The sequence below is a fragment of the Triturus cristatus genome, chromosome 1_2 (genome assembly GCF_964204655.1).
Source record: "Triturus cristatus chromosome 1_2, aTriCri1.1, whole genome shotgun sequence".
NCBI classification, from domain to species: Eukaryota; Metazoa; Chordata; class Amphibia; order Caudata; family Salamandridae; genus Triturus; species Triturus cristatus.
The window spans coordinates 854,461,098-854,477,604 of record NC_140580.1 but is presented as its reverse complement, the minus strand read 5'-3'; the positions used below and the strand labels follow the sequence as shown (position 1 = coordinate 854,477,604).

The 16,507-nt window shown below is 46.9% G+C and overlaps 1 protein-coding gene across 14 annotated transcripts in view; it reads left to right on the top strand.

Moving 5' to 3' along the window:
* Positions 1-16,507, top strand: part of UBR4 (ubiquitin protein ligase E3 component n-recognin 4) — a 1,980,383-nt gene that overhangs the window by 1,736,113 nt on the left and 227,763 nt on the right. For all 14 annotated transcript variants that reach the window (XM_085609056.1, XM_085609055.1, XM_085609054.1 and 11 more), the window contains one exon: positions 2,377-2,720. In XM_085609056.1, the coding sequence (XP_085465182.1) occupies positions 2,377-2,720 (344 nt within the window). The remainder of the gene's footprint in view (positions 1-2,376; positions 2,721-16,507) is intronic.

Sequence of the window (16,507 nt, the reverse complement as noted above, 5' to 3'; positions counted from 1 at the left end):
TGAACCTGCCCTCACCAGGGAGCAGTATCAGTTCTTTTAGTCTCTGGACTCAACCATGAGTCTTGAAGCTTTTGATTACAAGTTAGAGTTGTTCTGAACACCCAATACAATGTGAGCCAGCTGATGAAGAAAGCATTAAAGGACTTGGCTGTGGGCATTTTAGTGAGACTCCCACAGTATTGTCAAGCATGATGGCAACAGGTGAGTATAGTTATTCAGAGACTTGCAGTCCATTCTACCTTGCCTGAGAGAGTCAGCTGTCACTAAGACCACATGAGGCTTAGAATGACATACTTCAGTCATGACTTTAAGATCATTGATAAATGAAGGAAGGTGTATGCGTAAAACTAGGATAAAAGATATTTGTTTCCCAGGCCTCTGAGTGTGTATACTACAACAAAGTGACCCAATCTATTAATACGGAAACTCATTAGACGCTTTGTGAAAAGGACTGAGAAGTATAAACTTTCCTTCTTCTGACCCACTCTCCACCACATAGGTATTTAAGAGAGGTCCCTAATTCACAAGACTCCGTACATACGTAAAAACTACAAGAACCTTGTCCAAATGAAGCAGTCATTGTGTTCAAAAAACCGAATTTGTGAAAATACCCTGTGAAATCGCAGATGTAAAAAAACCACCACGTGAATATCAGTGAAAAAATGTGTGCAAAACAAGATAGTACCTCACGTGCGCAACACCACAGCGGGCTTAAACTGGTTAAATTGTCGCCTGTTATGCCACGTTTATCATCATAGGTCACTACCTTGAACAGAAAAACTGGAAACATGTACCAGAAAAAGAATTGTTAATCTTAAAGGTGAACATATGTGAAAACCTCACACACTTCAGTCCCAAATTAAAAATTGAGATTGATCCATAGCGAGGTAGTACCAACGGCATTTGGTCTGTTAAGATACAGAACGCTTTTATTTTTGAATTGATCCATGAGCTAAGAATAAAAATATGGTCGCTATGGATCAATCTCAATTTTTAATTTGGGACTGAATTGTGTGAGGTTTTCACATATGTTCACCTTTTGGATTAACAATTATTTTTCTGGTACATGTTTCCAGTTTTTTTGTTCAAGGTAGTAACCTATGATGATAAACGTGGAATAACTGGCGACAATTTAACCAGTTTAAGCCCGCTGTGGTGTTGCGCACGTGAGGTACTACCTTGTTTTGCACACATTTTTTCACTGATATTCATGTGGTGGTTTTTTTACATCTGTGATTTCACAGGGTATTTTCACAAATTCGTTTTTTTAACACAGTGACTGCTTCATTTGGACACGGTTCTTGTAGTTTTTACGTGTGTACTGAGTCTTGTGAATTAGGGACCTCTCTTACATACCTATGCGGTGGAGAGTGGGTCAGAAGAAGGAAAGTTTATACTTCTCAGTCATTTTCACAAAGCGTCTAATGAGTTTCCGTATTAATAGATTGGGTCACTTTGTTGTAGTATTGATTTGAGTGGGGGGCGACCCAATCTTATTTCCCCCTTGAGCTCCTTGTTGATTTGACTCTGAGTGTGTATACCTGCTCACAAAATGACCAATCTATCGATTGAGACTAGAGGTGAAAGCGTCCCCTTTTGTGGGACGCTGGTGGTCGCTCAGTGGGAAATTTGATAAGCCAATGTCCTGATCCTTGCATGTTAGTGCTGTTTGAAAGCCATGAAAGAAACTCAACACAAACCGAGAGGTGCCTCACTAAACAGTTGCTCTAGAGGTCTGAGGCTAGATCTGCCAAGTGCCTCAGTTTTGTCTGCATGGCTTGTTCATGTAGTGGCATAGACATCATGTTCGTCTGGAGAACAATGGTGCAGTAGGAAGTGCGCCTTTGATGCAAAGGATAATTAAAAGACGGAGGGAAGGTATACAGTTGGAATACCGGTTACAGCAATCTTCAGGTGTAGAGGGACATGTAACACTAAATGCAGCAAATGTGTTGTCAAAACTTGCATTCCAGGCTCTGGAAAGATGGTGCTTCTGAAATTCTCTGTTAATGACTTTCAGGAAAGGCTGTTTTTTACAAGATTAGAATGACTAAGATAAACATGATCATTATACCACAAACTTAGAAATCTTATCCTGCTCTGACCAGAGCTGGAACATGTGCCATGGCTCCAGTTTGTTCTAATTTCAAAGATGCCAACTTTCGATTACTTAATGCAGTATTGAGGACACAAAAGACATGTATAATCTGTGGAGAACAGAAGAATTAATGTTATTCGTAAGTAATTTTTTACTGACTGCAGCTTACACTTCAGCTGTTTTTTGAGAGTTTTTAACAGGACATCTTACTAACATGTAGAAACCTTTACGCTTGGGCTGGAGCCTCAGGCTAAACAAGTCTGTTTCTTTCATTACAGAAAGTATTTGCATCTCGGAAGGAGTTGCTGGAATATGACCTTCAACAGAGAGAAGCAGCAACAAAGTCGTCTCGCACCACTGTGCAGCCCACGTTCACAGCCAGTCAGTACAGAGCTCTATCTGTGCTGGGTTGCGGTCATACGTCATCCACTAAGTGCTATGGATGTGCCTCTGCTGTTACTGAGCATTGTATCACATTACTGAGAGCTCTGGCTACCAACTCCACTATCCGCCACATCTTAGTATCTCAAGGCCTCATCCGGGAGCTTTTTGACTACAACCTGCGCCGTGGATCGGCGGGAATGCGAGAGGAAGTCAGGCAGCTTATGTGTCTTCTAACAAGGTAAGTTAATGAATTAAAAATGTTATGAGAACAACCAGGATCATTCGAAAAGTAGTTGTGTGACATCAAGGTGTCTAGAGGTGGAAATCGACCAGCAGCTCCAGGTAAGTTATACTTGAATGAGACCAGGAAGTGTATGGAGAATGGATGAAAGTTAAGTTGGGGTGCATCGGGGGGTCCTTCCTTCAAACACCACCTCAGTCATTCTGGGGGGTTTGGAAGTTGAGCGACGGAATCCCAGTTTCTGAAGAGAGGACATAGCCTCTCCTGTGTAGGGCAAAATGAAGTACAGGAAATCCTGTGTTAAGTAAGGTTTAGGGGTATGTGGGCATATGCAAAAGGGGAGTTCTGCTGCTAATAGTTAGTGACACTCTAAAAACAGTGTACATTTAGTTGGGCTTGTTGCTTTCAACTGGTTTTTGCAAATGTAAAAGTACATTGTAGTTCAAATGAAGCTTGTTCTATTTAACTTGCAATCTGTTGTTGTTCATTACTTCAGCATCTTTCTTTATTCGGTTTCATGATCAGCAAACCATAAAAGCACAATATAAATACCAAGGTAAAATAGTAGGATACAAAATGTACACTCTCAAGAACAGGCCTAAGCAATTTCATGGCTCGTCAGTTATATGCAGGGTACATCTAATATACATGCTTGGTAAAACAATAAAAAGAAGAAGCAACAATGCATTACAATCATTAAAATCACTGACCCATTCCACACAATGATGGCTCAACAAGGACTTATGGCCCAGGGTCATTGGGGAAGTAACACATCTAATCACAGCTCGCCGATTTAAAAAAAACTTAAATCATTATAAACTGTGTTGCCCGTCAGCATCTGTAAAAATGTAAATGCAGGCTGCACTTGTTTAAAGTTGGCCTGTTTCAAGATGGTGATTAGACAGGATTTCCTCTGAGTATCATAAAATGGGCAAAACATGGGTAAATTAAGCATTTCCTGCGTAGATGAACCATCGCAGCCGCAGGGAGGAAGGACTTGCCCTCTGTGAGAAAGTGGCTCTGTATATACTGTTCCCAAATAGGTACAGTGTGTACAGAGTCCACAGTCCCCAGAGGTTTGGCAGAGGCTAAAGTTAGATATAACCTTACTCTCTAAAGTGGTAGCTTGGTCGAGCAGTAAGGCAGTATCAGAGGACAGTTTATAGCATGTGTTGCACACACTCAGCCAGCAAATGGTCTCACACACTCAATAACTGAACTCTAGGCCAATGGTTTATATATAAAAAATATATGCTTGTTTTATTTTAGAACCAACAATAGGTATCCAAATATACTTTCTCAGAATGACATGCTTTAGGTAATACTTTTGCAATATGCAATTGGCTTTTGTATAAAGTTACAGGTTGTTGCAATAGGCAACACAATTTTAAATACAATAATGCATTGAGTTCAATGGAAGTTTTAGGTTATTTGCAATATATTACTTTCAGGATTACTTTTGTAATTCCAGGACTGGATTCTAGATTCAGTCCTGGGACAGTTCTTATAAACAAGTGATAAAAGTCGACTTAGTTGCTGTTATGATTTTTAGGCAATATTTTGCTATTTTAAAAGTTGACAGAAGAAATTTCATAGAAAACAGTCAATGATTCCCTATGGAAGAAAATTCAAGTTGCAGGTATAGTATGTTCTCGTTACTTTTGTAATCCAGTACTGGGTACCTAGACTCAGTACTGGGACCTCTATCTAAAACCGGTAAGTAATTAAGTTTTCACAGTTTGTACGATTTTTAAAGAATATTTGACGTTTGCAAAAATCGAAACTTAGAAGAAATTTCACAGAAAAACAGTCAATGATTTCCTATAGAAGAAAATTGGGTTACTGGTAAGTACGGTTGTGAATATTTTTCAGGGTCATTGCTGGGCACCAAGATCCAGCACTGGGATCTCACCTAAGAGCAGGTGAGTGTTTTCGTTACTCGGCTGATTTTTGGTGAATATTTTAAGTTTTGAAAACTCCACACTTAGAGGAAATTTCAGAAGAAACCAGTCAATGTTACCCTATGGAGAAAATTGAGGTTCGAGGCATATGAGCTGCAGATTATACACTGTGCATAGATCGCCATCTAGTGTTGGGCCCGGATGTTTGCAGTTTGTGTTTCTTCTTGGACAATGTTTGGAAGTCACGAGTTCGGTGACTCCTCCTTCGGTCCGTACTGCGCATGGGCTTCGGCTCCATCCTCAGATTGTTTTTTTCCGCCATCGGGCTCGGATGTAATACTTCGTGCTCCGGCTTCGAACCCTTCCAGTTCGACCTTCGACGAAAAATCCTCGTCCATCGAGATTCTTCAAACAAAATCATCTTCTTTATCTCTCTCTTCGGCACTTCCTCGATTCCAGGCATCGGCAGCGGCCTTCGGGCCTATCTCGACTCCTGTCTCGTCCGATGGAAAGAACTCCCTTTAAGAAGTGCCCAAAATGTGGGTCTAAATTTCCCCACACCGATCTACATCAGGTGTGCAACCTCTGCCTCTCTCCCGAACACGAGGCCCAAGACTGCCCCGCCTGCAAGTCTTTTCGATCGAAAAAGACTATTCGGGATCGACGAGCTCGACGCACCATGGCGCACTCATCGACCTCGGCTCCACCTGACATCTTCGGAGAAGACATCGGAGCTTTGGGACAGCAGCACACCGAACAGGAAGACGACCTCGTCAGCGCTTCCGAGGCCGACGACTCCGACGTGGAGGAGATCACACCGGCGCAGAGGGTCGTGAGTACTCTACCCCCTCCCACTCCCGCGCCCATACCAAAAGAGACTCCGGTTATACCTTCGCCTCCGGGCCTAGGCAAAACCAAACATACCGCTTCCATCACCCCACCTTCGGGCCCGGTGAAGAGGCATCATAAGTCTCCCGGCGGCTCGGGCTCGAGCCAGCCTACTAGCGGCGCCGAAAAACACCCTTCGGCACCGAAGAAAACCACACCAAGCTCCGTTCCGAAGCCATCGGTGTCGAAACCTGGCCTCTCGGTGCCGACCAAACACAAATCCCTCGGCACCGACGCTCCCGTGCCGAGCCTGCCTCGGCACCGAACAAAAAATCGGAGGCCCTGAAAAAGCATGGCACGGATAACCCAAAGAAGCCGTCGGCTCCGAAAACATCGGCACCGATAGATGAATCGGTGCCGGAGGAGCTATTCACACCAGATCCTCGACAAAAGACTTTAACAAAGGATCCAAAGACAGGACATTTGACTTTATCTTCAAAGAAAAGACATTTAGACAAGCCAGCTCCTCCTCCACCGCCAAAACGGAAGGACTCTGCCACATCCCCTTTCAGAGTACCCTCCCCACCACCTACACCTCCTCCATCTCCGCTTCCACCTTCTCCACCCTTGCCTCATCGCTCTCCAACCCAGTCTCCAGACCCTGATGACCAAGTGGATCCATACTATGATCCAACAGATGCCCCACAGGACCCCACTCCTCCGGGAACACCAGACCCATGGGAGGATTATCATAATCCAGATGTCCCAGATGTGCCTCAGGATGATCTTTATCCATCCAGGCCATCTCCACCAGAGGACTCCCTGGGGTTCCACCACTTGTTACAACGGGCGGCACATTATCATGGGGTGGAGTTACACAGTGATCCAGTTGAGGAAGACTTCCTACTTGACACTTTTGACATCGCAGATAAATCTACTGCCATATTACCCATGCTTAAAGGGGTGACCAAACATGCGGCAGAGGTTTTCAAAGACCCAGTCAGGGCTAGGGTCTTAAACCCCAGAATAGAGAAAAAATATAAGGCAGCCCCCACAGATCCTGCCTATATTAAAGGACCTGCGCCCTTAGACTCATTAGTGGTATCCACAGCTAGGAAGCGATCCAATTCGCCGTCATCGGGTGAGGCTCCACCACCCGATAAGGAGTCCAAGCTCTTAGATGCGTCAGGCAAACGCACTGCCTCGCAAGCTGCCAATATGTGGCGCATCGCCAACTCGCAAGCGCTGCTGGCACGGTACGACAGAGCGCACTATGATGAGCTGGAGGCTATCATGCAACATCTCCCAGAAAATATAAAAATAAGGCTCATGAACTGATACAAGAGGGAAAGATCATTACCAACACCTCTATTAAATGTGCACTTGACGCAGCAGACACAGCTTCCAGGGCTATAAACACCAGTGTTCTGCTTCGCCGCCACGCCTGGCTCAGAATCTCAGGCTTTAAGCCGGAGGTCCAAGCATCTATATTGAACCACCCTTTTGACCAACAACACTTATTTGGCCCAAAGTAGACGAAGCCCTGGAAAAAATGAAGAAGGATACAGATACGGCGAAGTCTATGGGAGCATTACAATCCCACACTCCTAGACGCTCCTTTTGCCGTTCCTCCTTTTGAGGCACTGGCAGGGGTTACTCTGCCGATAACGCCTCTACGTCCTACAAGTCCCCTCCTCAGACTACCTTCACAAAGGGCTATCAAAGAGGTGGATATAGAGGGAACAATAATAAAGGCAGGGGCAAAACCAACACCGCCCGTTCTGCCACACCGCCCACACAATGACTTTCCCCCGCTCCCCCCAGACCATTCCACTCCAGTCGGGGGCAGACTACAAGACTTTTTTCAAACCTGGTAGACCATAACATCAGACAAATGGGTGACCCAAATTATTCGGTCAGGGTACTGTCTCGAACTAACATCTACCCCCCCAAATATTCCACCCAGGCACCGTACAATGTCACAAGAACATACCACACTGCTGAAACAAGAGGTAATCTCCCTCCTGCAAAAACAAGCTATAGAGCAGGTCCCCATCAATCATCAAAATTTAGGGGTCTACTCTCTGTACTTTCTGATACCAAAGAGAGACGAGACCCTACGGCCCATTCTAGACCTCCGGCCTCTAAATGCATACATACATTCAGACCATTTTCACATGGTAACTCTCCAACAAGTTCTCCAACTCCTCTGCCAGGACGACTTTCTCACTACACTGGACTTGAAAGACGCATACTTTCATATTCCAATACACCCTTCTGACAGAAAGTACCTCAGATTTGTAGTGGAAGGCCAACATTATCAGTTTAAGGTTCTCCCCTTCGGGTTCACAACCGCACCAAGAGTTTTTACCAAATGCCTAGCAGTAGTGGTGGCACACCTCAGAAGACAACACATTCACGTCTTCCCTTACTTGGACGACTGGCTAATAAAAGCCGCGTCCTACAACCAGTGTGTGCAACATACAAACACTACCATCCAACTACTCCACCAGCTAGGTTTCACGGTGAACCACCAAAAGTCCCAGCTGATACCGTCACACACAAAGCAATACCTCGGTGCCACTATAGACACCTCAAAAGCTATAGCCTATCCCAATTCAGCCAGAATCGCAAGCATACAAGCCTTGCGCCAAAGATTCATTCTTCAGCACTCTCTCCCAGCAAGAGTGTTTATGTTCATAGGGATGATGGCATCTTGCATCTTCATATTGCCTCATGCAAGACTCCACATGCGTCCACTCCAAGCGTGCCTAGCACGCCAGTGGAACCAGGCCCAGGGGCAACTGACGGATCTGGTGTTGGTGGACGGTCGCACCCATCGCTCTCTGCAGTGGTGGAACACCACAAACCTTTCCAAAGGGCGACCGTTCCTGGACCCGGTTCCTCAGGTAATTCTAACAACGGACGCATCGCTCTCCGACTGGGGAGCGCATCTCTTACACCTCACAGTGCAAGGTATATGGACGCCACAACAAAAGTTACTCCACATAAACCATCTGGAGTTATTGGCGATCTTTCTAGCCCTGAAATAATTTCAGAAACAAGTCTCAGCCAAAGCAGTCCTCATTCGCACAGACAATATGACTGCAATGTACTACATTCAAAAACAGGGGGGGGGGGGGACACACTCTCCACAGCTCTCTCGGTTAGCACAGAGCATATGGAGATGGGCAATCCCACAAAAAGTCTTTCTCCTGGCACAACACGTCCCAGGGATACAAAACACCATGGCAGATCTGCTCAGCAGACAAACGCAGCAAATGCACGAATGGGAACTGCATCCACAAGTTCTTCACCCATTCTTTCACAAGTGGGGGCATCCTCAGATAGACCTCTTCGCCACCCACGAAAACAAAAAATGCCCAAGCTTCGCCGCCAGATACCCACACCCATTGTCTAAAGGCAATGCGATATGGATGAACTGGTCAGGCAAATTTGCATACGCCTTTCCACCTCTCCCGCTAATTCCATTAGTGGTAAGGAAGCTACAACAGCACTCCCTCACACTCATTCTGGTAGCTCCAACATGGGCCAGGCAGCCGTGGTACACCACACTACTACAGCTCTCAGTGGTACCACACCAAAAACTGCACCTGTCCCCATGCCTCCTAACCCAAAACCATGGAGAAATCAGGCACCCGGACCCAGCTCAGCTCAACCTTGCAATCTGGCTCCTGAAATCTTAGAATTTGGATACCTTAACCTTCCCCCTGATTGCATGAACATTCAGGGAAGCCAGACGTCCTACTACTCGAGCATGCTATGCCGCAAATTGGAAGAGATTTGTTGTTTACTGCCGTAACAATACAATCAACCCTTTAGATGTATCCATACAGCACATCATATGCTACCTGCTCCATCTACAAAGGTGTAACCTGGCATACTTATCCATCCGTTTACACCTAGCAGCAATTGCTGCTTACCTGCAAAACAGACAGCATTTATCACTTTTCAGAGTGCCTGCTATTAAAGCTTTCATGGAAGGCCTTAAAAGAGTAATTCCGCCCAGGGCACCACCCTCACCTGTGTGGAATCTAAACGTAGTTCTTACAAGGCTGATGGGTCCGCCTTTCGAACCAATGCATAAATGTGAGCTGCAGTTCCTTACTTGGAAAACAGCTTTTCTCGTAGCTATCACTTCCCTTAGAAGGGTTAGTGAAATACAAGCGTTCACTATACAAGAACCCTTTCTACAGATACATCTCAGCAAGGTGATACTTCGCACAAATCCAAAATTTTTGCCCAAGGTCATTTCCCCCTTCCATCTCAATCAATCGGTGGAATTACCGGTTTTTTCCTCGCAACCTCAATCTGTTGCGGAAAGGGCTCTACATACACTTGATGTTAAAAGGGCTTTACTTTACTACATACAAAGAACGCAATCTTTCAGAAAGACTAAACAGTTGTTTGTCTCGTTCTCTCCACCGCATAAAGGCAACCCCATCTCAAAATCAGGGCTAGCTAGGTGGATTGTAAAGTGCATACAAATTTGCTATCAGAAAGCAAAAAGAACATTATCTGTTCCACCTAAAGCCCACTCTACAAGAAAGATAGGGGCTTCTATGGCTTTTCTAGGGAACATACCCTTAGATGACATCTGCAAAGCAGCCACATGGTCAACACCGCACACCTTCACAAAACATTACTGTGTAGACGTGCACTCCAAACAACAAGCTAGTGTGGGCCAGGCTGTACTAAAGACACTGTTTCAAACCACTGCAACGGATACCGGTGGTCGCCGCTAGGGTTGGGTACTGCTATATAATCTATGCACAGTGTATAATCTGCAGCTCATATGCCTCGAACGGAATATGCTACTTACCAGTATGCATCTGTTCTTGGCATGTAGAGCTGCAGATCTATACACGCCCACCCGCCTCCCCGGCTACCTGTATACGTTCCAGTCTATCTTATTTAGATACGACACACATGGGTTTCTTTACTATTATCACTACGCTCCATCTTTTCCCTGCTGGCGAAAAACAATCTGAGGATGGAGCCGAAGCCCATGCGCAGTACGGACCGAAGGAGGAGTCACCGAACTCGTGACTTCCAAACATTGTCCAAGAAGAAAAACAAACTGCAAACATCCGGGCCCAACACCAGATGGCGATCTATGCACAGTGTATAGATCTGCAGCTCTACATGCCAAGAACGGATGCATACTGGTAAGTAGCATATTCCTTATCGGCTTTTGGGTAAGTACTCGACTGGCAGAGTTAAGGTTCTGGGCACAGACTCGGGGGTCTCTCAGGGTCAGGTAGGTACAGTGGTTATACCCTCAGCAGCAGCCGGGTGCAGAGTGAGTTAGGCCCAATGTTATCCTATGGGAGGCAGGAGGGCCTTGGTTGGTGGCTGCTGACTAGCAGGCCACACGGCTGTGGGAGCTGGGCTCCTGGTCACTTGCTCAGGGCAAATGGGGAAGTAGATAGGTGCAGAGGTTACACTGACAGGGCCACTCGGGCGGCTGGGTGCAGGGTGCTTTTGAGCCTTCGGGCGCTCATTTGGTTTCAGTGGGAATGCTCCGGTTTAGAAAAAGACTGCAAGCTCGGGGACGAAGATTCTTCAGGTGCCACCACCACTTCGAGAGGTAAGTTGGGTAGTTGGAGGATAGGTAGGTACCCTGGAGTTGGCCACAGGGGGCCGCAGGGAGCCGGGTGCAGGGTTGCCTTGTGGTGTCGGGAAATCTTATCCTCTGTTGATCGTGATTGGGGGGGCACCTGGTTCTGAGGCTGCAGGCGTCGTCAGGAGCATCGAGGGAAGTCCTTGGGTGCCGGACTCGGGTTCACAGTCGCCGTGGGGTCATCCTCGTGGTCTTTGTTCACTCCAGAACAGGCCAGGCTTGGCGGGTGCAGTGTGTGCAGGGTTTGTGGTTCCGGGCTGATGCCAGGGATTAGATGATGAGTTTGAGCAGAGCCACGGCTCATGGGAGTCCCAGTTGTTAGAGCCAAAAGGTAGCCAGGTCCTCCGGGGTTTGTGAGGTTGCTAGCCACAAGAGGTGTCGGGTTGCAGCAGGAGCAGGTTTGAGGGTCGACCGGCCGGTAGGGCTGGGGCCAAAGCAGTTGGTGTCTTCCTCTTCTTAGCAGCTGCACGGCAGGTCTTCTTTCTTCTTGCTCTTCTTTGTAGTTTGGAATCTGGAATCTGGGGAAGGAAAGTTCAGGGTGCCCCTAAATACTAGATTTAGGGGCGTTACAGGAAGGTGAAGGGCAGGGACCAATGGGTCCCTGTCCTGGGGTGGGTACACCCCCTTTTCTGCCTCTCTCCTTTTGGTGGGGGGCAGTAGCCTAGTCCTGATTGGGTAGGGCTTCCCATCTTCAAGATGGCGAGCGCCCGGAGATGCCTCCCCCACTTGAGGGTTGGGGTAGGCAGGCTGGCACATCCCCTGTCCTTATTTGGGGTTTCCAGCCAGGCTTCCGGCTAGAGTGGGGGCTGCCAGTGGCCTGGGGAAGCTCACAGAGGCGGAATGCCTTTGAAGCTTCCCCCTGCCCATGCTGGGGGAGGAGATCTAGCACCTCGCCCAGGATGTGCATTGTTGCAGGCCCAGGAGAGCAGGGGCTCTCCTACCCAGGGGTATGAACATGTCTGCTGTGTGGCAGCCTAGGCAGCCTCCCAGACAAGACGTGGATTGTAGGTTAGGTTTCAGGGTGCATCTCTAAAATGCCCTCTGGGGTGCTTGGTACATTAAATCCCACACTGGCATCAGTGCGGGTTTAATGTGCTGAGAAGTTTGATACCAAACTTCTCAGTCTTCAGTGTTGCCATTATGGTGCTGTGGAGTTCGTGTTTGACGAGCTCTCAGCACCATGTACTATTAAATGGCATCACTGCACTTACAGTGCCCAGGAATGGACCTGGGTACTGTAGGGGCCCAGGGCTCATGCTCCTGTGTCCACACCACTGGCATAGGGCACCCAGCTAGAGGGGTGGCTGATGTATGCCAGGGCAGTGTAGGTGGTGGGCATGGCACACACAGATGTGTGCCATGTCGACTCTTTGTTTTGTCTTGTACCCAAACACTCAGCTTGCAAGGGCAGTGTGTGGGTGTTAGGGTACAGGGCCTCTAAGGGTGGCACAATGAGTGCTGCAGCCCTTAGAGGCCTTCCCTGGTCACAAGGCCCTGGGTACCTAGGGTGCCATTTACCAGGGGCTGACATATGGCCAGGGTTTGCCAATTTGGGTTTGAGGTTTTTGTTTAGGGAAGGAACATACGCCCTGGGCACCTGATTGGCAGGAGTCCAGGGCACACTCAGTCAAAGTACATTCAGCAAAAAGTGGGGGCATACCATGCAAGAAAGATGGCACTTTCTCTCACCCTCTGCTTACACCCCTAGGGTATGAGAGAAGTAAATGAAACCTGTCAAGCGGAAACCAGGTCAAAAGGAATCTATTGTGAGGGTTCACTAGGCCAAGTATGTATGGCTCCGCCAACTCGGTGGTCGTTAATATAACGAAGCCGCGGACACTCTCTTCATTAGCTCCCTCTCTTCCCTTAAAGCAACCCGGCGCATGCCAAACGTCTTCTTCAAGGTGGATGTCTCTTTTTTGCCAATTCCCTCGGAGTTAGTGCAGAGGTCTCCTCTGCCCGAGCATGCTAGCTGATTTTTGATCTATTTCAACCAAGGTATCCTTTGCGCTTGATCCAAGGATAGATAATCTAAAAGGATTGCCTCGTTGAACGAGTCTGCCTCGTTGAACGATTCCCCCTCCTTGGCACATATTTTTAACCAGAGTGACAGCGGGCTAAAAGCTATCTGGTCTGTGATGTGGGGCATTCCCAACTCTTCGTGAACAATAAAAGAGGGAATACCCTGGGGTACAGACAACAAGGTACAGACAACAGTCTTCTCATGAATTTGTTTTTCAGAGATTTGAACGTCCTTTACATCTACATATCCCCATATTTCACTGCCATAAATGCTTTTGACAAGCACCTAGCCCTAAAATGCTCCAGTAGGGCCCCCACTGGTCTTTTACCTAAAGTTAAAGATAGCGGCAACTTCCCTGTTGAGGTCATTTCTCTTACGGGTGAGTTGTGGAGCCCAGTTAAGTTTGTTGTCCAAGAGTACCCCCAAATAGGAAAAGACTGTAGTTTTAGGGCTGGGGGTAAGTCCTACCTTAAATACATATGATCTTGTGGGGCGGGAACCTAGTCGAATGATGTATGATTTGGAATGATTGATTTTGAGGTCCAGATCTCCCATGAACTGGACAAAATGGTTTGTAAGCCCCTCTCTGTCCTAGCCATCAGTATGGCATCGTCTGTGTAAAGCGGAACCAGGATGCCACCCCGACCAATCTGCGGGCAGTCAGTCGTGGTTTCCAATAATGTTTTCTCCAAGTTGTTAATATAGAGATTAAAAACAAAAGGGGCCAATATGCAGCCTTGACGGACCCCACTCCTTACAGGTAATGAGCGTGATGCCTTCAAGCTCTGCGAGTATCACACTACCGCCTTGGTGTCCCGGTGAAGATCATAGAGAAAGGAGACCAGCTCCCTGTCTACCCCTAAGGTTAAAACGATCTGCGATAACTTGGTCCTATTTACGCAATCGAAAGCGGAAGACAGATCCATAAAATCCAGGAAAATAGTGCCGCTGCGGGCAGCTGTATATTTGCTGGAGATTAAGAAAAGGTTCAGGGATTGTTTGATTGTGGAACGGCCAGGGTGGAACCCATATTGGACATCCAACAGAATGTTATTGTCAGTAGCCCAGGTCGCTAACCTGTCCAACAACATCCTGCCAACCACTTTTACCACCAAATCTATCAATGAGATCGGTCTGTAACACGCCGTGCTGCCCCTGTCCCCCTTTTTGAAGACTGGCACAATGATGGAGGTGGCCCAGGAGGTCGGAGTACCGACCCTAGCAACTGCATTAATTGCAGAGGGGGGACTGGAGCACAGAGTGCCACGTCTGACAGGTAAAGGTTGGGTGGAATACAGTCGGGACCCGGAGCCTTGTTGCGGGTCAGACCGGTGATACCGCGCCTTACTTTCTCTTCCAGGACGACTAGTTTTGCATGAGTACCCCCCTGAGTTGGGTACGGGGGACGAGTTCAGATCTCCTTTGAACATAGCCTCGAAGTGACTGACACACTCATTTTCAGTAATGTGTGCTTCTAAAACATTGGTGGCCCCCTCACCCAAGATGGGACTGTTTATAATGCTCCAGAACTTGGCACTAGACTTGTGTTACAGCTTCCACAAGGTTGTTCCAAGCTTCTTCCTTCAAGGCCCCCCTGCGCTTGCTAAGTGCCAGTTTGTACTGTTTCCTATGGATCTTAACCAGCCCAGCGTTCCTCGGAGAGGCTTGAAGGGCTGATTTCAGCCTCCGGGCTGCTAGCGAGCTGTCAGAGTTAAACCATCTGGACCTCCCCAACCCCCCCCCCACCCCACCCCCCTATTGTTCATTACTTGATTTAATAATGTAAACCCAGCAACGTGTATGTTAGTCACAAATTCAGACATTCTGTCAGCTAGTATTTTAGTCTCTCTGGTTTCTTTATACGATAAGCAGCAAATTAATCAAAGGTTGTAAAAAGGTCCATCACAATAACATAGCCCCAGATATGTGGGATCGTCCGCATAGAATGCAATTTCTAAGAACATAAGATTGCAGACTGTCTTTTCACTATATTAGTTTCCAGTGACTATGCATACATTTTTAATCACTGATTATCATTTTTTGTTTTTTCATGACCACCAGCTAAACTTTGGGACACTTGCTGACCTAGATTTCTTTTTTCAAATAGTAAATATAGTATTGGATAAATGTTTCAGAAATCGTCATATGACAGTCTTAAAGGGTTTTCCAGCTGCTCTAGGTCAGACTGACGTGCATAGAAAATAACTTTGTGGAACATTGGCATGTGCAAAAAAAAAAGAAATATTCAACCTTTTGATGTGTTTTTTGCAGGGTTCACTTATTTATTTGTGTGGAGTAAATTACCCATGTTTCTCCTCACCTCCATTTACATGCCAAAATATCCCCAACATGGCCTTCCTAGAGGCTTCAATCTACTGCATCGCCATCAATGGCCCAGGAAATTTGGGCTGCACTGTCGATCAACTGAGTAATCTCCTCTGCAATTTGAGATCCAGAGGGAGATTGACTGATGTTGTGAAGCCATTGCACCTTCTCTTTGAATAGAGTGGTAGGATTGGGTGGAGTCTTGCTTCGCCTTCTTGCTTTTACGCTTAGACTTAGACTTACAGAGGGACTTAGACCGCTAAGTGGACATCTTGCAGGAGCGACCTCAAGAGTGGGTTTTTGTGAACTAGTCCCATGCCCTCGGCTTCGAGTTGGAGTAAACTTTACGCAAGACCCGAATCTTCTTGTATTTGGTGGCAAACAACCTAGCTTCCAGGTCCCAGATCGCCTTCAGGTGCAGGAGGGCACACTTCGCACAACTTCGAGTTGCGCCTGAGCCCAAACACCAGATACAACACATGTGCGTTTCCATGACCGGCATCTGTTTCCTACAGTCGCAGCATGGTTTAAAAACTGCAGTTTTAAGGGAGGGAGACATTCTCTAGCACATTGTTTTTTCTTGTTTTAGGAGTTGTAGGAAGACCTACAAAATGAGGAGTGAAGCTTTGGATCTCTGTCAGAAGGCACAGAAAGAAAGTAACTGAAATCAGCATGCAAGAGTGGTGCTTATATGCTGAGCCATGTGGAGCCGCATGGCATCACTTAACAGCACTCATTTGATAAAAAGCACTAGCATTGATAAAAAAGATCTGAAAGAAACAGTTAGGTATAGATTCCTTACCTTAGAATTACCCCCAGGCGATCTGGAAAGTTTTTCGTCAGCAGTACCCCTGCGCGTCGGAAGGTGGTGTCGGTCGCCTCCGTGTTCGTTGTCGTGGTCGCCAGGATGACGTCGCGGTAGCTACTTAGACACCGCCCTCGCACACTGATGTCAGTTCTTTTTTTTTTTCCGCACCAGCAAGTGCAGATCCGGCAAGAGCAGTACCCCCAGTCATTTTTTGACTGAACTTTTTCTCGACTTCGTTGTTGTTGGAGTCCATCG